The sequence below is a fragment of the Felis catus genome, chromosome A1 (assembly GCF_018350175.1).
Source record: "Felis catus isolate Fca126 chromosome A1, F.catus_Fca126_mat1.0, whole genome shotgun sequence".
NCBI lineage: Eukaryota > Metazoa > Chordata > Mammalia > Carnivora > Felidae > Felis > Felis catus.
In genome coordinates, this window is record NC_058368.1 from 27,375,237 (window position 1) to 27,393,117 (window position 17,881).

The 17,881-nt window shown below is 44.4% G+C and overlaps 1 protein-coding gene across 17 annotated transcripts in view; it reads left to right on the top strand.

The window, feature by feature from the left end:
* ENOX1 (ecto-NOX disulfide-thiol exchanger 1) overlaps positions 1-17,881 on the top strand; it is a 579,959-nt gene that overhangs the window by 420,761 nt on the left and 141,317 nt on the right. For all 17 annotated transcript variants that reach the window (XM_023251799.2, XM_023251828.2, XM_023251820.2 and 14 more), the window contains 2 exons: positions 13,203-13,309; positions 17,494-17,611. In XM_023251799.2, the coding sequence (XP_023107567.1) occupies positions 13,203-13,309; positions 17,494-17,611 (225 nt within the window). The remainder of the gene's footprint in view (positions 1-13,202; positions 13,310-17,493; positions 17,612-17,881) is intronic.

Below are 17,881 nucleotides of genomic sequence, written 5' to 3' on the forward strand. Positions count from 1 at the left end.
CACTTGAATATCTCATTCCTTTCTAGTTATTTTCTGTGCGGCAGGTTTGGGGGTTTTCGGGTTTTTTTCTTCTAGTAAGATTTTAGACTAAACAGAAACAGAGGCCGTTTACTCTTCGCCTTCCCCACCTCCCCAGGGAACATCACCCCCGGGCTCTAAGCGTATCGAAGACCTCAGTACAACCATCAGCTGTTGATCAAAGACCATAGACGGAAATGAGGGCGGCATTGGAAATTGGCCTGGAACCTAAAACCTGCAGAACACATTCTAAATGTTGGGGTGTTTGAATACGCCATGATCCCAGTGGACTTGGCTCTCATATGCCATCCTCCTTCAAGTAGCATACGCAGAATATACTTCTGTTGAGAATCGTGCCGCAGGTGGTATTACGGTCCTCTTACATCACTTCAACCTGGAAGCCGGAGAGGTTAGAATTACCATGCAAATTTGCTTTATATATTTATGATAGGAAATGGCGTCACCCTCATCTTAGACCTTGAAAACAGCAGACAGGGGAGAGGCTTTTGACGTAGCATGAAGAGATCCTCGTTCTAAGCCGAGCTCGACCATCAATTAGCCAGGTGACTTTCAGAAAGTCAGTTCAGCCTCTTGAGTCTTGGTTTTCTCGTCTACTCTATAGTGAAAGGGCTTGACCAGACAGTCCCCTCAGTTCCATTTTCATTGTGAAAACCCAGCAGTCCTTATCGTATCATTGACTTTGATCCTTTTTTTTTTTTTTCTTAATATCTACACAGAGCAAGCATCTGCCAGGACCCAGCCAGGATGCCAAGGCTCCTGAGCTGAGCACAGAACAGTAGGTCACATATCCCTCCATGCATGTGCCCCCTTTCTGCCTCACTGGGGGGACGTTGTGTCTGCACGCAGCACTGCGGGTTTCAAGCCCCATTTCAACCCTAAGAGTGCGTGGGCAGCATGCACCCGGGGGTGGGGCAGACCATAGACAGGGCAGGATTCTGGTCAGAGAGGCGGCGCCTTCCCTGGCCACTCTCATCTGTTTTCTTGACTAAAACCGCAACACCTCAGGTGTTTGAATGAATGATGCGATTCATCCACAAGTATTCACCGGTCCCTGTTACATACCAGGCAGGGCACTAAGCACCTGAGTGAAATAGGAGGGGTTTCTGGTCTTCCATGGACCACGACCCCTCTTTCTGGATGGTGTCACCATCCACGTTTCTTCTGCCTGAAAAGCTCTTTCTGAAACCCTTCACTTCTTAGGAACATCTCGGCTAAACCTTTTTTTTTTTTTTTTTTTTTTTTTTTTAATTTCTGCCAAGGGAAATTTGGCTTCTATGTTCCCGCTGTCGGAAAAGAATTTTATGAAGTGTTAAAATGTTTTCCGTGTCTGTGGTCGTCATTGCTAGCGTTCATCCAGGAGAAAAAAATTCCCCATAACTGCTTTAGCAACTCGACAGGTTTTCTGTTTCTCCTCAAAATCATACTGATGACTATATTTGCCAATGCTTTAAGTGCTGGAAACGTTATTTTCATTAAAAAAAAAAAAAAGTATCTATTTGCGCTCAGGGAATAAATGTCCAGAGAAGACATTAAAAAAAATTTTTTTTAAGTTTATTTACTTTTGAGAGAGAGAGCATGAGCAGGGGAGGGGCAGAGAGAGGGAGACACAGAACCCGAAGCAGGCTCCAGGCTCTGAGCTGTCAGCACAGAGCCTGATGCAGGGTTCAAACTCATGAACCGCGGGTTTGTGATGTGAGTCTCGAACTCACGCACTGTGAGATCATGAACTGAGCCAAAGTCGGATGCTCAACCGACTGCGCCACCCAGGCGCCCCGTGAAAATATTTTTTTAATAAAAACTTTCAAATCAAGAATGAGCCCAGAATTTTCTGTTTCACAGGATACCAAAGCTGATAGCAGAGGATGCTGGAAGCCTGCCAGATCTGAGTGTTGAGCCTTTTCTGGCGTCTCTCAGTCTCACTGAAAACATATCTACTGAGCCAAGTAATACCACTACAATGTTAACATGATTTTTTTTTTTAACTGGTAGCGAAATGAGAGACAGAAATTAAGCCTTACCCTCTGGACCAATGAGGAGCCATGGAAGGCTAGATTTTAAGAGCTAACGTAGGATGTGCTAAGTAACGCAGAGCAATTCAGGAAAGATAGAAATTCCAGAAGCTAGAGGTGAAGCCCTGCTATCTTGATATGAGCCCAGTTGTAGGGACTGGAAAGGAAGCCTCGACTAAGTGTAAGGAGGAGGGGTGGGGAGTGGTCATGGGTAGGGGGTGGGGCAGGAGGGGAACAGACTATGAGGGAAAAAGTCTCTGAGCTGCTTTGGAAAGAATCCACATGCAACCATTTTTTTTTTCCCCCACAAAAACTTTTTAAAGCCAAGACTCGGCTAAACCTTTCAAACTAGATCCGAGGAAGAGTGAGGTGTCTGTAAAGTCACTTTAAGGCAGAGATGACGTGTTCTGGACTTTTATGTGCAACCGAGAAAGAAGTCCCAAGCTGGTGTCCAGGCTCAAACAAAGGAAAACTGTGCCCGGGGCGGATCATGAAACAGTAGCCACAAAGTGAGAGGACTTCTATTTATTAAGGACATAAACTGCTTAGGGTTTGCGCACTCCTTCTCCGGCAGGGTAGATGTATGATCCACGAGGCCAAAAATATTTACTATTTCTTTGCGGAGAAAGCTTGCTGAACCGTCTTCTGTAGGATCACAGAGCTAGAGAGGATATTTAGAAATAACTAGTCCAGGGGCGCCTGGCTGGCTCAGTTGGAAGAGCGTGTGATTCTTGATCTGGGGGTTATGGGTTCAAACCCCCACATTGGGTGTACAGATTACTTAAATAAATACATAAATTTAAAACAGAAAAGAAAGGACTATAGTCCATCCCCCTTTGCCTGGGGCCTCAAACACAGAGGCTCTCTTCAGCCCACACAGCCACTTAGTGGTGGAACTAAGACTTTGCCAACAACAAGGGCTCCCTGGCTCTCCCTCCCCACTCCTGTGCCTCCCCACGGTGTTGCATTCCTAAAAGCACTCCCTCAGCCGGCCCCACCTCCTCAGGTTTCCTCTGCTGAGGCGTGGGATTCAGCAACAGTGATGAACAAAAGTAGGGCAGAGTGGATTTTAGATGACCCGGTGCTAAGGGCACACACTGAGCGAAGCCCCTTCCCGTCTGGTAGACACGCAAGAAATGGGCCTTTTCCAGGTGCTGATTACGCTTCTCCGTCTCTCGGATTCCTCGGGACACTTTTGGAAAACGGTCCGTCAGCTTCCTGCCCCATAACAATCTCAAATATTTGGCTCCTGGGTTCTAGAAAATTCTACCTACCTAATGGACCAAGGGTCATTGGAGCCTTTCCTGCCTCCTTAGATGCTCTCTGCAAGCTGCTTCTCCCACCATGACTCAATCATGTGTACGGCTGTCTCCCCCCAGGGCTACGAGAACCAGAAAGATCTTTGGATCTGCAGCCCCTAGTACGGTGTCTGGATGTTACACTCCACCATGCTCAGAAGACTCTGGCCCATAAGTGTAAATACATATACAAACGTTTATAAATGCGCTTGACCCTGGAACAACATGGGTTTGACCTGAGCTGTTGCACAGATGTTTTCAATGCAGTACATTAGGACTCTGTATTTTCTCCAGCCTCCTTTATTGTTAAGAATACAGGATGTACCACATATGACAGACCAAATATGTGTCAATCAGCCGTTTTGCTATCAGTAAGGCTTCCGGTAAACAGGAGGCTAGTAAGTTTTGGGGGAGGCAAGAGTTACGCATGATTTTTGACCGGGGGAAGGTCAGTGGCCCTCATCCCTGCATTGTTCAAGGGGTTGGATGTGTGTAATTTGGAGTTAGGTGAATGCAATTCCGCTCCCTAGGGAAGCCCCTTCAGGGCCTCCGTTCCCTGTCTGCAGAGAGAGAGGGGATTAGAATCATGGGTCCCTTTTGAATTTCACCATTTGCTAAGTATGCGACCTCGGACAAGTGTCTAGCCCTCTCTGCGAATCTGTTTCTTCATCTGTGACACGGGCATAATGGAAGCACCAGCCCCAGAGGATCGCTGGGAAGTTTAAAGGAGATCATGTTTTATTAGTTTATTTATTTTGAGATGTTAAAGGAGAGGTTCTCAAACTTCAGCACTCGTTGGAGTGACCTGGAAAGCTTGTTAAAACAGTCCACTAGATCGGTGGTTGCCAGAGGCAGAGGGTGGAGGTACAGGAAATGGGGAGATGGGGTCAAAAGGTACAAACTTCCAGTTAATCTGAAAAACAAAACTTAGTGGGCATGAAATTAAAGTGCAATTTGGCAATAGCTCTCAAAAATTTAAAATTCAGACACTCTTGGGCTCAGTCAGTTAAGCATCCAACTTCAGGTCGGGGCACAATCTCACAGTTCGTGGGTTTGAGCCCCACGTCGGGCTCTGTGCTGACAGCTCGGAGCCTGGAGCCTGCTTGGATTCTGTGTCTCCCTCTCTGGCGGTCTGTCTCTGTCTCTCTCAAAAATAAACGTTAAACAAATTTTTTTTTTTTAATTCAGATACTCTTTTATCTTTTCCACTGGCAAGAATTTCTTATAAAGACATTTGTATAAAAATGTCCAGGAGCACCCGCATGCCTCAGTCGGTTAAGCATCCAACTCTTGGTTTCAGCTCAGGCCATGATCTCACGGTTCATGAGTTGGATCTCCCTGTCGGGCTCCATGCTGACAGTGTGGAGCCTGCTTGGGATTCTCTCTCTCGCCCTCTCTTTCCCTTTCTCTCTGCCCCTCCCCTGCTCACATTTTCTCGCTCTCAAAATCAACAAGCTTAAAACATTATTTTAAAAAGCCCAAAGACATGTCTGAGGATGTTCATTACAACCTGATTAACGAAGGAATACCCCCAAACTATTGCGAGTTCAGCGCCAGACCACCACAATAAAGTGAGTATTGCAATAAAGTGAATCAAATGAATATTTTGGGCTCCCAGTGTATATAACAGGTATATTGTATATTGACACTGCACTGGAGTCTATTAAGCGTCCAATAGCATCGTGTCTAAAAAAATGTACATACCTTAAATTAAAAATGCTTTGTAGCTAAAAAGTGCTAACCATCACCTGAGTTTTCAGAGAGCTGTAATCTCTTTGCTGGCAGAGGATCTTGTCTGCTGTTGGTGGCCGCTGACTGATCAGTGTGGTGTCTGCTGAAGGCTGGGCTGGTTGTGGCAGTTTCCTATAATAAGACGACAATGAAGCTTACCACATCGATTGGATCTTCCTTTCACTCGCACACTTAGAAGCCATCATAGGGTTATTCGCTGGCCCAATTTCAACTTTGGTGTGTCTCAGGGAACAGGGAGCCTGAGGAGAGGGAGAGAGATGGGGGGAGAGCCAGTCAACGGAGCAATCAGAACACTCACATCTATCGATTAAGTTTGCCATCTTATATGGGTGTGGTTCGCAGTGCCCCAAAGCAATTTCAATGGTCATCGTAACAAGTGCAATAATGATGAGGAGGTTGCAGTATTGCAACGAATTACCGAGAATGACCAAAACGTGGCACGGAGACATGAAGCGAACGGATGCTGTTGGAAAAATGATGTTGATGGACTTGCTCCACACAGGGTTGCCACAAGCCTTCAATCTGTAAAAGGTGCAAAATACCTGCGAAGCGTAAAAAAGGGAAGCCGGTGAAATGAAGTGCCTTTAACATGCATATGAATAGATTTCCAAGATATGTTAAGTGAGAGCGAGTTTCAGCACAGTATATACAATGTCAGCACTTTTGTGTAAGTGAAGAAAGGTTATGCTTTTTGTAATTAAAAAAAAAAGGATAGACACAGTCTATCTACTGCATGCGTAAGATTTTTCCCTGGATGGAGATGCCAGAATCTGTTAAGAGTGGTTACCTTTAAAGAGAGAAACTGGATGGGAGGCAGCCAGGATGGGAAGGTAACCTTTTACTTTTCATTTTATTCCTTTTTTCTTGAATACATCTATCACTTTTATCAGGTCAATAGGGCTAATCTGGGCAGGGGGATTTATTGGATTTTAAAAGCCTAATAAATGCTGCGTGTTGTAAGGAACCATTAAAATTATAATATTCTCAGAGATTTTTGTTTTGATACTTCTCAGAATATTTGAATATATGTATTAATAAGGGGACCTCCAGTTCCTGAAATGTATTGGGATTTATACAAAGCTTAAGAAGTCACCGCCCACCTAATATCTTACCATTTATTTGAATAATGTCACCATTCCGTGCTTGCTTGAAATTTGCTAAAAGCATCCTATTTCTTTATATATATATATATATACATATATGTATATATATATATACGTATATATATATGTATACATATAAACATATATATACGTATATATGTATACATATGTATATATATGTATATACATACGTATATACATGTATATGTATATACATACGTATATACATATATACGTATATATATATACGTATACATATGTATACATATATATACGTATGTATATACATATGTATACATATATATACGTATGTATATACATATGTATACATATATATATATATATATATATATATATATATATATATATATAATTTGATCGCCACTTTCTCTCTGTCTCCGTCCACATTCCCCCAAAGAACTAAACATCCGGCCTCATCTAGCCAGGATGTTAAGAAAGGTGATGCCCGCCCGTGGTGTCGTGGCCTCGGGTTTAACACGCTGTAATGGATTCACGGTGTCACGCAGCAATGCTCTTTTTCTTCATCTCAGGAGAAAACCCCAGAATGCCCTTTTTCCTCCTCAACTTGAAATTCCAGTCCATGCCTCCCTAATAGATGGGTTTGACCGTGTTAATTCTCTATTTCCTGGGCTTCCTGCCAGACTGACTGGCAGGCTCCTGTGTGCTCAGGACCCAGACTGAGTAGGCAGGAATCTCTCTGGGAATCTCTTCTAGCATCTTCCCCTGTCTGTGTCCGACACTAACTGCTCCTCCCTCTGGCTTTGTCTTGCTCTTGTGGGTGTCCTGAGAGCCCGAATCACTTACTACATTCCCTCTGTTGTAATTTTTCAGTCCAGAGCCCAGACTCATCAATTCTACCCTAGCTTTTAGTATTTCAAAGCAACAGGAACCAGCCAGGGTGGGGGAAGTCAACTATTTCATTTGTTACGTGCCTTAGAACATCTTTTATGAGCTCTTCATAGAGGATATGGAAAAGATGTTATCCCTTAAAGGAAAATCAAATTTCCTCTGAACCCTACAGAGTCAGGCTCTATGATGAGCCCAGATAACATTAAAAACAAAAAATTGAGGGCGCCTGGGTGGCGCAGCCGGTTGAGCGTCTGACTTCAGCCAGGTCACGATCTCGAGGTCCGGGAGTTCGAGCCCCGCATCAGGCTCTGGACTGATGGCTCAGAGCCTGGAGCCTGTTTCCGATTCTGTGTCTCCCTCTCTCTCTGCCCCTCCCCCGTTCATGCTCTGTCTCTCTCTGTCCCAAAAATAAATAAACGTTGAAAAAAAAATTTTTTAAAACAAAAAAAAGAAAAACAAAAAATTGAGCTTGAAGATTTGTTTGAGGTGCTCTATTTAGGCAAAGCTACTGCCTATAAGGACTTAGCATCTCCAGACATTTGCAACACTAAATAAATGGATTGAAGGCTGTTTCACAGCTATTTAGCTGGAACACAACATGAAGGACTGAGGAAGTAGGTAGTCAGGGGACAAGGAAGAGAAAGGTCTGGGCTTGTGCTCCTTGGAGGAGCCTAACCTCCGTCTGCCTTGCTTCCGAGGCCTTTCCGCCCCGGAACTCAGAATTCAGGAGCCTCGTGCAGCCTGGAAATCTGAGGTTTTGTGCCTGGCACTCTGCTCCCTCCCAGAGAGCTTGTTTAAATGTGGCCTGTTTCTGGGTGAATGGATGTCCCGTGCCGAGCTTACCTTCCCGAAAACTGAACACGAGTGCTTCTAAAGATAACGTGTCATGATTTCTATCAGGTGAGAAGTGTGCTCTGAATTCAGCAGATGGCCAAACATTTTGAGGTAGGGGACAGTACTAAAAAAAAAAAAAAAAAAAAAAAAAGTTGTTACATTACTTAGTCTTACGGATTCTTTTAATTCTGAAGAATATATACATGCGTGTGCGTGTGATGCTCGTGTAGTGCCTCTTTATGTGCACACATACAAGATAATGAATAATCACTACTGGGATGTTAAATTCTTCCATAAACAAGGGGAACACCAGACGGAGGGGGCCCTGATGTCGTGGTGGTGTCCATCAGCGAACCCAAATCCAAGCCTATAAATGCCTAAAAGGTACAAAACTGAAACCTAAGGACAACCAATCGCAGGCAGGCAACTAGATTTTAAGCTGTGACCGATCCACGATTGCTTTGCTTTGCTTTGCTTCCGCCTTTTTCCTGTGAAAGCCTGTGGCCTGTTCCCGGCTCCTGCCAGTCAGTGGAGGGCTCTTACCATTCGGCACTGCCTAATTTGATTGATTTTTGCTCAAATAAACGCTTGCAATTTCTAATCTTTTAACAAGGGGTTTGCAGCTGCAAAGAATGATTAGCGATTTGATCAAAGCTCTGTTTATCCTTCCTTATAAGTTCACTTATACCTGCTGGATATATGTCAGGGACTCCTTTATGACATCGAAGACTGACACTCAAGCACAATTATGAGAAAGCACTTTTGAGTTTTTCATGATTCTCCAAAACCCTAATTTAGGCAAAACACTTGAAGCATAGAATTTGATGGTGGGTGGAGGGGGGTGGATAGATGTGCAAGGTGTGAAGGATAGATTTAAATTTTCTGGGGGCGCCTGGGTGGCTCAGTCAGTTGAGTGTCTGACTCTTGGTTTCGGCTCGGGTCATGATCTCACGGTTCGTGAGTTCAAGCCCCATATCGGGCTCCACCCTGACAACATGGAGCCTGCCTGGGATTCTCTCTCTCCCCCCCCTCTCTCTCTGCCCCTCCTCTGCTCTCTCTGTCTCTCAAAATAAATAAAGTTCAAAAAAATTTTAAAGAAAGAAAGAAAGAAAGAAAGAAAGAAAGAAAAGAAAGAAAGAAGAAAAGAAATTTTCTGACTGAGCTCTTTCTGTTGATAGTACTTCCAAAATGTTTGAGCGTATACCTGACCCAGGCTCACATTTGGCCTTAGAACCAGAAGTCGCTGGCCCACTAGGGTGGCAAAGGCATGGGCTGGGGTGATTTGAATTTGTTCTTCTGTAAGCTGCTTTTTGGAACAAATGCCAGGGCCGCCTTGTTTACGGTTTATGTCGTCTCTGAGCTTTTAGGTAGAACTTTAAAGATTGAGTTTAGTGAGTAACTACTTGCAGTTTTATTGGGCAGAGGACCCGTAGTATTAATTACACTGGGGGTGGGGGGGTGGGTGTTGAGTGGCAGTCAGCTTGCTCTTTGCGTTCCGTGCTGGAGACGACGAAGAGGGTCTGGTCTTTACCTGGGACACCAGTACCAGCGGTCATCCTGATTTATGATTTTGCAAATCTGCTGCCTTTGAATCACATTCATTAAGCCCTACTCTTTGAGGTGGTTTTTCCCTAATGATGATGGATTCCTGCTGATCCAAGCACTCTTTCCGAGTCCTTTCGTGTGCCCAAGAACTTTCATTTGCAAGACATATGGCTGGTTCCCGGGCGGTCTCTGCAGAAATGAGGGAAGGAAACTGAGCCATGGAGAAACCTTGAGAGCGTTTTTCAAACCTAATCGGAGTTACAAGGTTTTTTTTATTTTTATTTGGGGCGGGGGGGGGGGGTTCTTTACTATTTGGTATTATTTGCAGAGAAAGTACAAAACTTATTAAGAAGTATAGAGTTCGTCACATTTAGTTTTGCTTTTAATCAGTTACCCCATTGAAAAGAATACAACTGCATGAAATTGCATTAAATTGAGAAAATTTAAGACGCGTCTCTGAGTCGTGACTTCTTTCTGAACCCCCCACCTGTATTTCAGCTCCATCTGGATGACCTTCAGGCATGTCAAATTCAGTGTGTTCCAAGCAGGTCCCTTATGTTCTCTCTCCCACCTCCCCCTGGGCTTGTCCTCCTGGTTGCTGAGGTGTCTCCCAAGCCTGAGGCATGCAAGTCTCCCCCCTCCTTCCTCATAGCAATTCAGCCACCTGTCCAATCAGCTTGCCCCATCATATGACTCCTTGCTCCTGCCTCTGTTTCACTGTTCTGCCTTCACTCAAGCCTTCGTCATTTCTCCCAAACAAACCCTACTCAGATATGCCTCCTCAGGTTACAGTGTAAAGTTCACCACCTGGCTTAGCATCCACTGTCCTTCTTGACCCATCCTCACTTAGCACTCGCCCTAGCCTTTGAAGTGAGGAGCAAGCATTGACTCATCGTGTAAGACCTTGTGACAATGTTGTCTCCTTTGGGGGTGTTCCCTGACTGTACCTACCGGGTTAGTTACTGTGGCCCCGGTTACTTACTATGTCCCCGTACCGTCATCCATACCGCTCTTGCATAGGATAATTATCTGCTTATCTTCCTCTCTCCCTAGAGACTGATCCCATCAGGGGCAAGGGCTGTCTTAATCATATATTTCTAGCAATCAGTGAAGTGCTTGGTAGGTAACTAGAGGATCTCAGATGTTTGCTGAATAAATGAATGGGTGGATGAATGAATTGAACGTATGCCCCGGGATATGGTAACAACATGTTCTAGATAACTGAGATACTTAGCCTCAAATAGGAAATATCTGCAGTGGTACATGGCTTGAGTAGATATTAGAGGATCTATTTTTACCCTTGAACCTGTGCAGTATTCAGCCATTGGGTCTGTCTTCTAAGCGTTTTCCCTTCTTTATGCTTCCATGGGTATTGCTGGCCTCTCTTACCTTCCCCCTACTCTATACACACATATGTGATCATTTTCTCTCTAGTGTATCCCCTTTATTAACAGCCTTTCTTGATTCATGGCAGAATTTTGACTATCACCACCAAAATACTTGGCCTCAACCCTTACTGCCCCTTCCCCTCTGGATAACACAGTTCTTTTCTTTCTTTCTTTCTTTCTTTCTTTCTTTCTTTCTTTCTTTCTTTCTTTTCTTTTCTTTCTTTCTTTTCTTTCTTTCTTTTCTTTCTTTCTTTCTTTTCTTTCTTTTCTTTCTTTCTTCTTTCTTTCTTTCATGTTTATTTATTTAGAGAGAGAGTGCAAGCACAGGGAGGGGCAGAGAAAGAATCCTAAGCAGGCTCCACATTCATCGTGGAGCCCAATGTGGGGCTCGATCCCATGACCCTGGGATCATGACCTGGGCTGAAATCAAGAGTCGGATGCTCAATCGACCGAGCCACTCAGGTGCCCCTCTGTTCTCACTCCTCTAAATGATGCCTCTTAAACAGCTCTACTCTGTGGGGTCATATACTCTTTTAACAGTCCCATGATTCCCACCCCTGAAATCTCGCCTGATGGTGCATTTCACCACTGCAGATTGGGCTGACTACTCTGTGTTGCCCAAGCAAAAGGAAGCTGAAATTCCCCCACGACCTCAGCCCACATGCAGACAAAACAACAGGAAGCCCAGGCAGTGAGGCTGAACCAGCTCCTCTCCACCTGCCATGCTGCAGTGGAGCCAAGCAGAGCCCGGGGAGGTGGCGGTCAGGCGAAAGTCAGCACCTAGAGCAGCACAGTGTGGCTAGTCTGGCAGCGTGACTTCCTCCAGACGAGGTCGGGGAAGGGAGCCGCATGCGCCCCTGGCGAACGTGAGCTAAGGTGATAGCACCTCCTCCTGGTAAAGTTGAGTGCACCAAGTTCATCATGTGACGTGATGATAAAATTTGGTAAAGAAGGAGATTTGGAGTTGGGATTCTCTCTCGAGAGAAAAGGGGGACATAAAAGCCTCTGTGAAAATTACCCATTGATTGGGAAGTGGTTGCTCATGAGCGTTGGAAGATATTGACAATGTGGTAAGTGAACAGCGTCTACTTTCTTTCTCTGCTCCATCATATACTTACTTATTCTGTGTGACAATTTTTTAAGTTGTGGCACCAGGTGTTGTTCTGTGGGGATTACTCCATTACTCTTTGCCATACTTTGGACACCTGGAAGATTTGGAAGAGCTTTGATGCCCTTTTTTTTATAATAGAGCCTTGGGAATCACTTAAGAAGGATTTATGTTAGAGTTTTAGCATCCATGAGAAGGTAATTCTAACTGGGCCTTCCTAACTAAATATTCAGAAATTCAGGTTTAATCATATGGTTAATTCAGCGCTATAACTTCCTTAATCCCATGCTTACTAGATCGATAACTGTTTAAGAAAGATTGGATCTGCAGTTGGTTGGCCCCACCCCTAATAGCTATCTAGCTTTGTTCAGGGCCCCACACGTTTATCATTCCAATAGGACTTTGCCTGGGAACCAAAAAAATGCTAAATGAAGCCAAAGTGAGAGAGTTAGAACTTCATGGGGTGTGGGAGGGCAGCCTTAGGAAAGTGAAAATGGCAGAACAGAATGGTATGTGGTCTTGATGAACTACTAGGGAGCAGGACGTCAGGCCGTGTTGAAATGAGATCTGCATGCCTGTGCGGCTGGTTGGGTGAGCCTTGGTCTGTCTTGAGGTGGAGACCATTGCTCCTGTTCCCTGCCAGAGGGCTGGAGGGCTGGCTGCAGAGGGTGCAGGGTGGGGGTGGGTGGGTAGAGGGGAGAAAGGAGCCAAGGAGTAAAAACGGCCCTTGAGATTGAGGGGTGATATGAAACACCTATTCGTTGCCCCAGCTTGGAACTTGGACCCGGTAATGTCTTCAGAGGACTGCAGTTGAGTCCTTGAGATGGAGACCAAAAGAGAAAAAGATGTATGTCTGGCTCTCCCTCATTCAGCCGCCTCGCCCCGGCTTCACTTCTAAGCCCCCAACCCAGGCATCTGTATGCCAACACTAGATCTATATCCATAGATCTAGGTATGTAGACATACCAAGTCACGGTTTTAAATGAAAGCTGCAGAATCTTGGAAGCGGATGCCCATGAGCTCTACCCAGTTGTATTTTAGAATTTGTTTTAACCTAAAGTTGTGGAGACAGACTTGAAGGGAGACATCCCCAGCCTTGCTAAAATGTAAGTACAAAAAGGCACAAATTGGATGGATATCGATGATGTTATTTCTACTATGACATCATCCATAGACTCCTAGTGTCTTTGCTTTGCTTCCCTATAGTGATCACAACATAAATTACTTGTCTTGTTTGACTTCCTTGTTCACCAAAGTTGAGCAGATTGTGGCCGTTTTCAACGCTTCTACCAGACAAAAAGCTTGGGACCATTTCTCGAAAGCTCAGCGCAAGAACATAGACATTTGGCGAAAGCATTCTGAGGTTGGTGATTTTATTATTACTTTTTAACCACCATCACACAGCTGGATTGGCAGAGAATAGTGTGGCTGCAGCCATTTCGGTTTTTGTCATAGCGGGCAGCTGTCCTGCCATTGTCCTGTCGCATTGTCAGCTCTAAATCCAGCTCAGATGTGTGCCTTATCCAGAAAAGCAGCTGACTTAATGCTTAGAAAACAGAGTGCTTTTCTCCCCCTGCAAAGGAAGAAAGGCATCTCTGCCATTGATAGCAAAGAGCTCGGAAAAAAAGCCAAGACGTGTTGCTTGCGTATTCTGAAGAAAGGTGTAATGTAAAACAGAAGACTAGCTTTTATTTTTTTTAAATTTTTTTTTCAACGTTTATTTATTTTTGGGACAGAGAGAGACAGAGCATGAACGGGGAGGGGCAGAGAGAGAGGGAGACACAGAATCGGAAACAGGCTCCAGGCTCCGAGCCATCAGCCCAGAGCCTGACGCGGGGCTCGAACTCACGGACCGCGAGATCGTGACCTGAGCTGAAGTCGGACGCTTAACCGACTGCGCCACCCAGGCACCCCAAGACTAGCTTTTAAATAAATACAGAGGGTTGGGTTTTTTTTTTCAGTGTTCTGCAACTGATGGTGATGGTTTGCTCTTTGGGCTAGAAATGGCTAGCATGCCTTTCTTCTGTGCCTTCTCTTTGTAAACGATGCCTTAGTGCCCTATGCTGGCCGGCCAATTATATAGCCGGTCTCCCCAGGGCACCTTTCCCCAGGGGAGTGAATGTCTAGGCTAGCCAGGTCCACCCTTCCGCATCAGTGCTTGACGTGTGAGTATCTACCCCAAGGAAAGAGGCCAGAACTTGACCTTTCTCACCACCTAGAAGGATCAGAATGTGTCATTAGTCATTGGTCGTCCAGCTGTTCTTTTTAACTCCACAGTGTAGCGTACGCTTTGAACCTGTAATTTAAAAGTAAGTATGCTATCTTTGCTTCTTCTGCTGCTGCTGCTTTTTTTAACGAGAGAATGTTTTCCATGTGGATGCCTCTCTATCACTAGCATGTTAGCACTAAAGTTCTCTAAATGATACTCCCCTCTTTCAAAATCTCAAAACTTCTAGAAGGTAAGGTTGGTTTATGCAACGATTTGGGCTCACACTTGTAAAATAAGTGTTTTCTGTAGAGTTTGAGGAACCACCAAGCACTATGATATCAATCATTTGGGTAGCATTTTAAGTGCCCATTAACTAATGCTAAATTACAGCTAAATACCAATGGCACGAGATCTAACATCCACATGAATACCAAATGAATTCTTTATTATCACTGTTATTATGGCCAATCCTGAATGACTTCACAATAATGGGACACTTAACATGCTGGTGCGATTTATTGTTAAGAAGGCCATTTTTTGTTTTCTTCACAAAGACTTAAGAAGGTGGCTGGTGACTGATGTAGTTCCCTTCCTCTGTTCAGGATTTTGAGTAAGGAGGAAGTGGGCTTTCTCTTTAATTTTTCAGGAGCCAGAAAAACAAAGGGCGCTTACCTGCTGCTCGTCCAGACACTGAATCGCGAGCTGAGTCAAGGCTGATTTTCGGGAGGAGAGAGTCCTCGTTTGTGATGAAACAGACAGATTGAGGGCTATGCAAACACAAATTGAAATCCATAAACTATGATTCAGATTTGGGAGTGACTAGTCTATGAATTGTTCACGTATACATCTGTGTACATTCTTTTCCTTCACATAAAAACCACACATGACTAACAGAAACGTTAAGAGAAAGACAAGCAACATGACGCTAAATAATCTGGGCATGAAAAGGCTGTCATTACTACGTGAGTGTTAGCAAATATCGGTTATTGATCCAAATCACGCTTCCCACATGCCTGCTCCCCCTGCCCACTCCCACCCCCAGCCCTGCCTCCCTGATGGTCCTGCTACTGAGCAGGGCACACAAAGACTTCCAGCTTTGTTCCAAGGAAGACCGCTTGCTTCGCTCAGTACACACAGAGAGGCAGACATGGATGCACGCAGTCCTGAAAGGTGCTCCCGCAGAGGGGCTTTGCGCCTCCCTGCCACTCCTCCCACCTCTTTTGATATACTAGGAAATAGAATTCTAAATTACCTTTGATTTTCTCCCCTCCATGTCGCTTAATTGATTAAATACCAGTTGGTAATTTAACATTGTGGATGATTTCTCTGTTGCGTAGAAGCTTGATAATTGGCTTGATTTTTTCTGCGTTCCCATGTACAGCATCTGTTAATTATCTGCAACACCTTTACAGATTTATGAGAGTGCACTAGTGATTTACTGCTGAACCAGGGGCACCCTGTGGAAACACCCTCAGGTTTTTTTTCCCCTCCCCAATTTTTTTTTTCTTGCCAACACCCTTCCCCGCAAGAACCGCTACAGTATGACAATCTGTCATTAATTGTAGGGACTAAACCACAGGCCCTTTCGGCCTCATTTATTCTTTCCACCTGACTTTTCCTTGTTTCAAGTATTTTCAAACCACCTCTTTGGGAGCCGGGTTCTTTGTCCGCGGAAAAATCAGCTGTACACAACCTAAACGCTTCCCCACTAATCACATGTGACATATGCCTCCAAGACCCACTGGTGTTATTTAAGGTGGAATTGGTGCCTCTTTCTACTGGGGGTCATGGCCAAGTGAGGAGGCATTGCCCATCACCCCGGTGACCTCTGAAGACTCCCTGTGATGGGTATCCCTTTCCCAGGAACCTTGACGCTCTGCCCCCTCCCGTTTCCCTGTCCTTTGCAGTGGTGATTCCCAGGGCTCAGAGCTGACCATGCAAATACTGTTAGCGGTAAATAATTTCCTTTTTTTCTGCCCTACTACCAAACTTACAATCTGTGAGCTCAGGAGGAGAGGAGAAATCAGAGAACCTATCACACAATAAAATATCACATCCATCAAATGGGCACTAGAAATTTGTTTAAAATCGTGCCATTAATACATTAGGCGTTATAATTTATTTTTATTGTTATTCATAGGTTCATGATAAAGCAAAACTATCTTAACTATGTGGTTTTTATTTAGAGACTTCAATTTCAATGGGGGGGAAAGAATAATGCAGTCATTTCATTGTTGTTTTGAGGACAGTACATGTAAGAGAATAGAATTGGTAAGGATTCACGAACATAGGCTATTCAGCTTAGTACAAAATAATAGAATTACTTACCATAAACAATTGTAGTGTCCTGACTTCTAGGCAAGGTAGTGCCTGAAAACACATCAGAAATGTGTTTTGATTCTTTCCTTTTTACGGCGTGCTTTCACATATACTCTTGCATTCAAGCAGCCTTGTATTACTGTTGCCCGTTTTATAAAATGTGAGGAGACAAAGACTCAAAGAAAGTAAATGCCTTTGACTGCAGTCACTCCTCTAGTAAGTAGAGAAAGTAAGACATGATCCTAAGATCTTTAAGTGATGTCAAAACAACCAACACAACAGAAACACTAAACCCCTACATGATAATGTGAAACGCCAAAAAGGTATCTGTTTTCATTGGTCCTCCAGCATCTTTTGAAATGTGCCATTTGGATACCTGAATAGTGAGTGTGTGTATGTGTGTGTGTGCGTGTGTGATCACGCACAGGCACATACACACATGCAGGGGCACCGTTTTGCGTGAAGGGTAGTAGTTGTCCACATTATCAACTTAGCAAACCAAGCGTTTGGCACGACAGTAAGGAGCTTTATAGGCATTCACTTATTTCCTCCTCAAAACTATTATCATCAACAGAATTCCAATAAGTAAATCAAGGTCAAGAGAGATGAGGAAACATTCGTGAATTGACACGGTGGTCGACCAGGCCTTTCATAAATGCCACCGTGCACGTATCTTATCGTTAGCTCTGAGCCACCGCTGTGCCAGTCATGACGATGGGCATTTCTGTGGAATCCTCCTAGGTGATGTTATCATCCCCTTTTTTGGCAGATGAGGAAATTGAGACTCAAGAGATTAAATAATTTGCCGAAGGCCCCTTGACTAGTCTTTATCCCTGGATCTTTCCGCTCCCCATACGCTCAGACCTTCATTCTAGATGACGCAGGGCAGTGGTTGGGAGGCGTAAAAGCTTCAGATTCTAAGCGTTCGTATGGGCATCCCAGTACACCAAAAGACCATTGAGGAAAGGTAGGTTGACATGTGTGCGTGACTCTAACATCCTCGTACATTCTACTTTCAGGAGCTCCGGAACGCTCAAAGCGAGCAGCTTATGGGTATCCGCCGCGAAGAAGAAATGGAAATGTCAGATGATGAGAATTGTGACAGCCCGACTAAAAAAATGAGAGTCGATGAATCAGGTAAGGCTGGGGACTGCCACACACCTGTGAGGCATCCTAATGATCTTCCAGATCTCACATGGGGCGTATGTACTAGGAAATGGCCGCATAACTCACTTTTATTTGAGTTATACTAAAGTTTCATCTTTGAGTGACTCTGCCTTTTATTAATAGAACTTTAAACTCCTTCTGCGGAACACGGTGATTTCAATTGGTCCACTTGTTTCTGTGTCCATATATCTGGGGCTGTTGCACTTTCTTCAGGGATATTTGCCTATTCCCATAAAAATC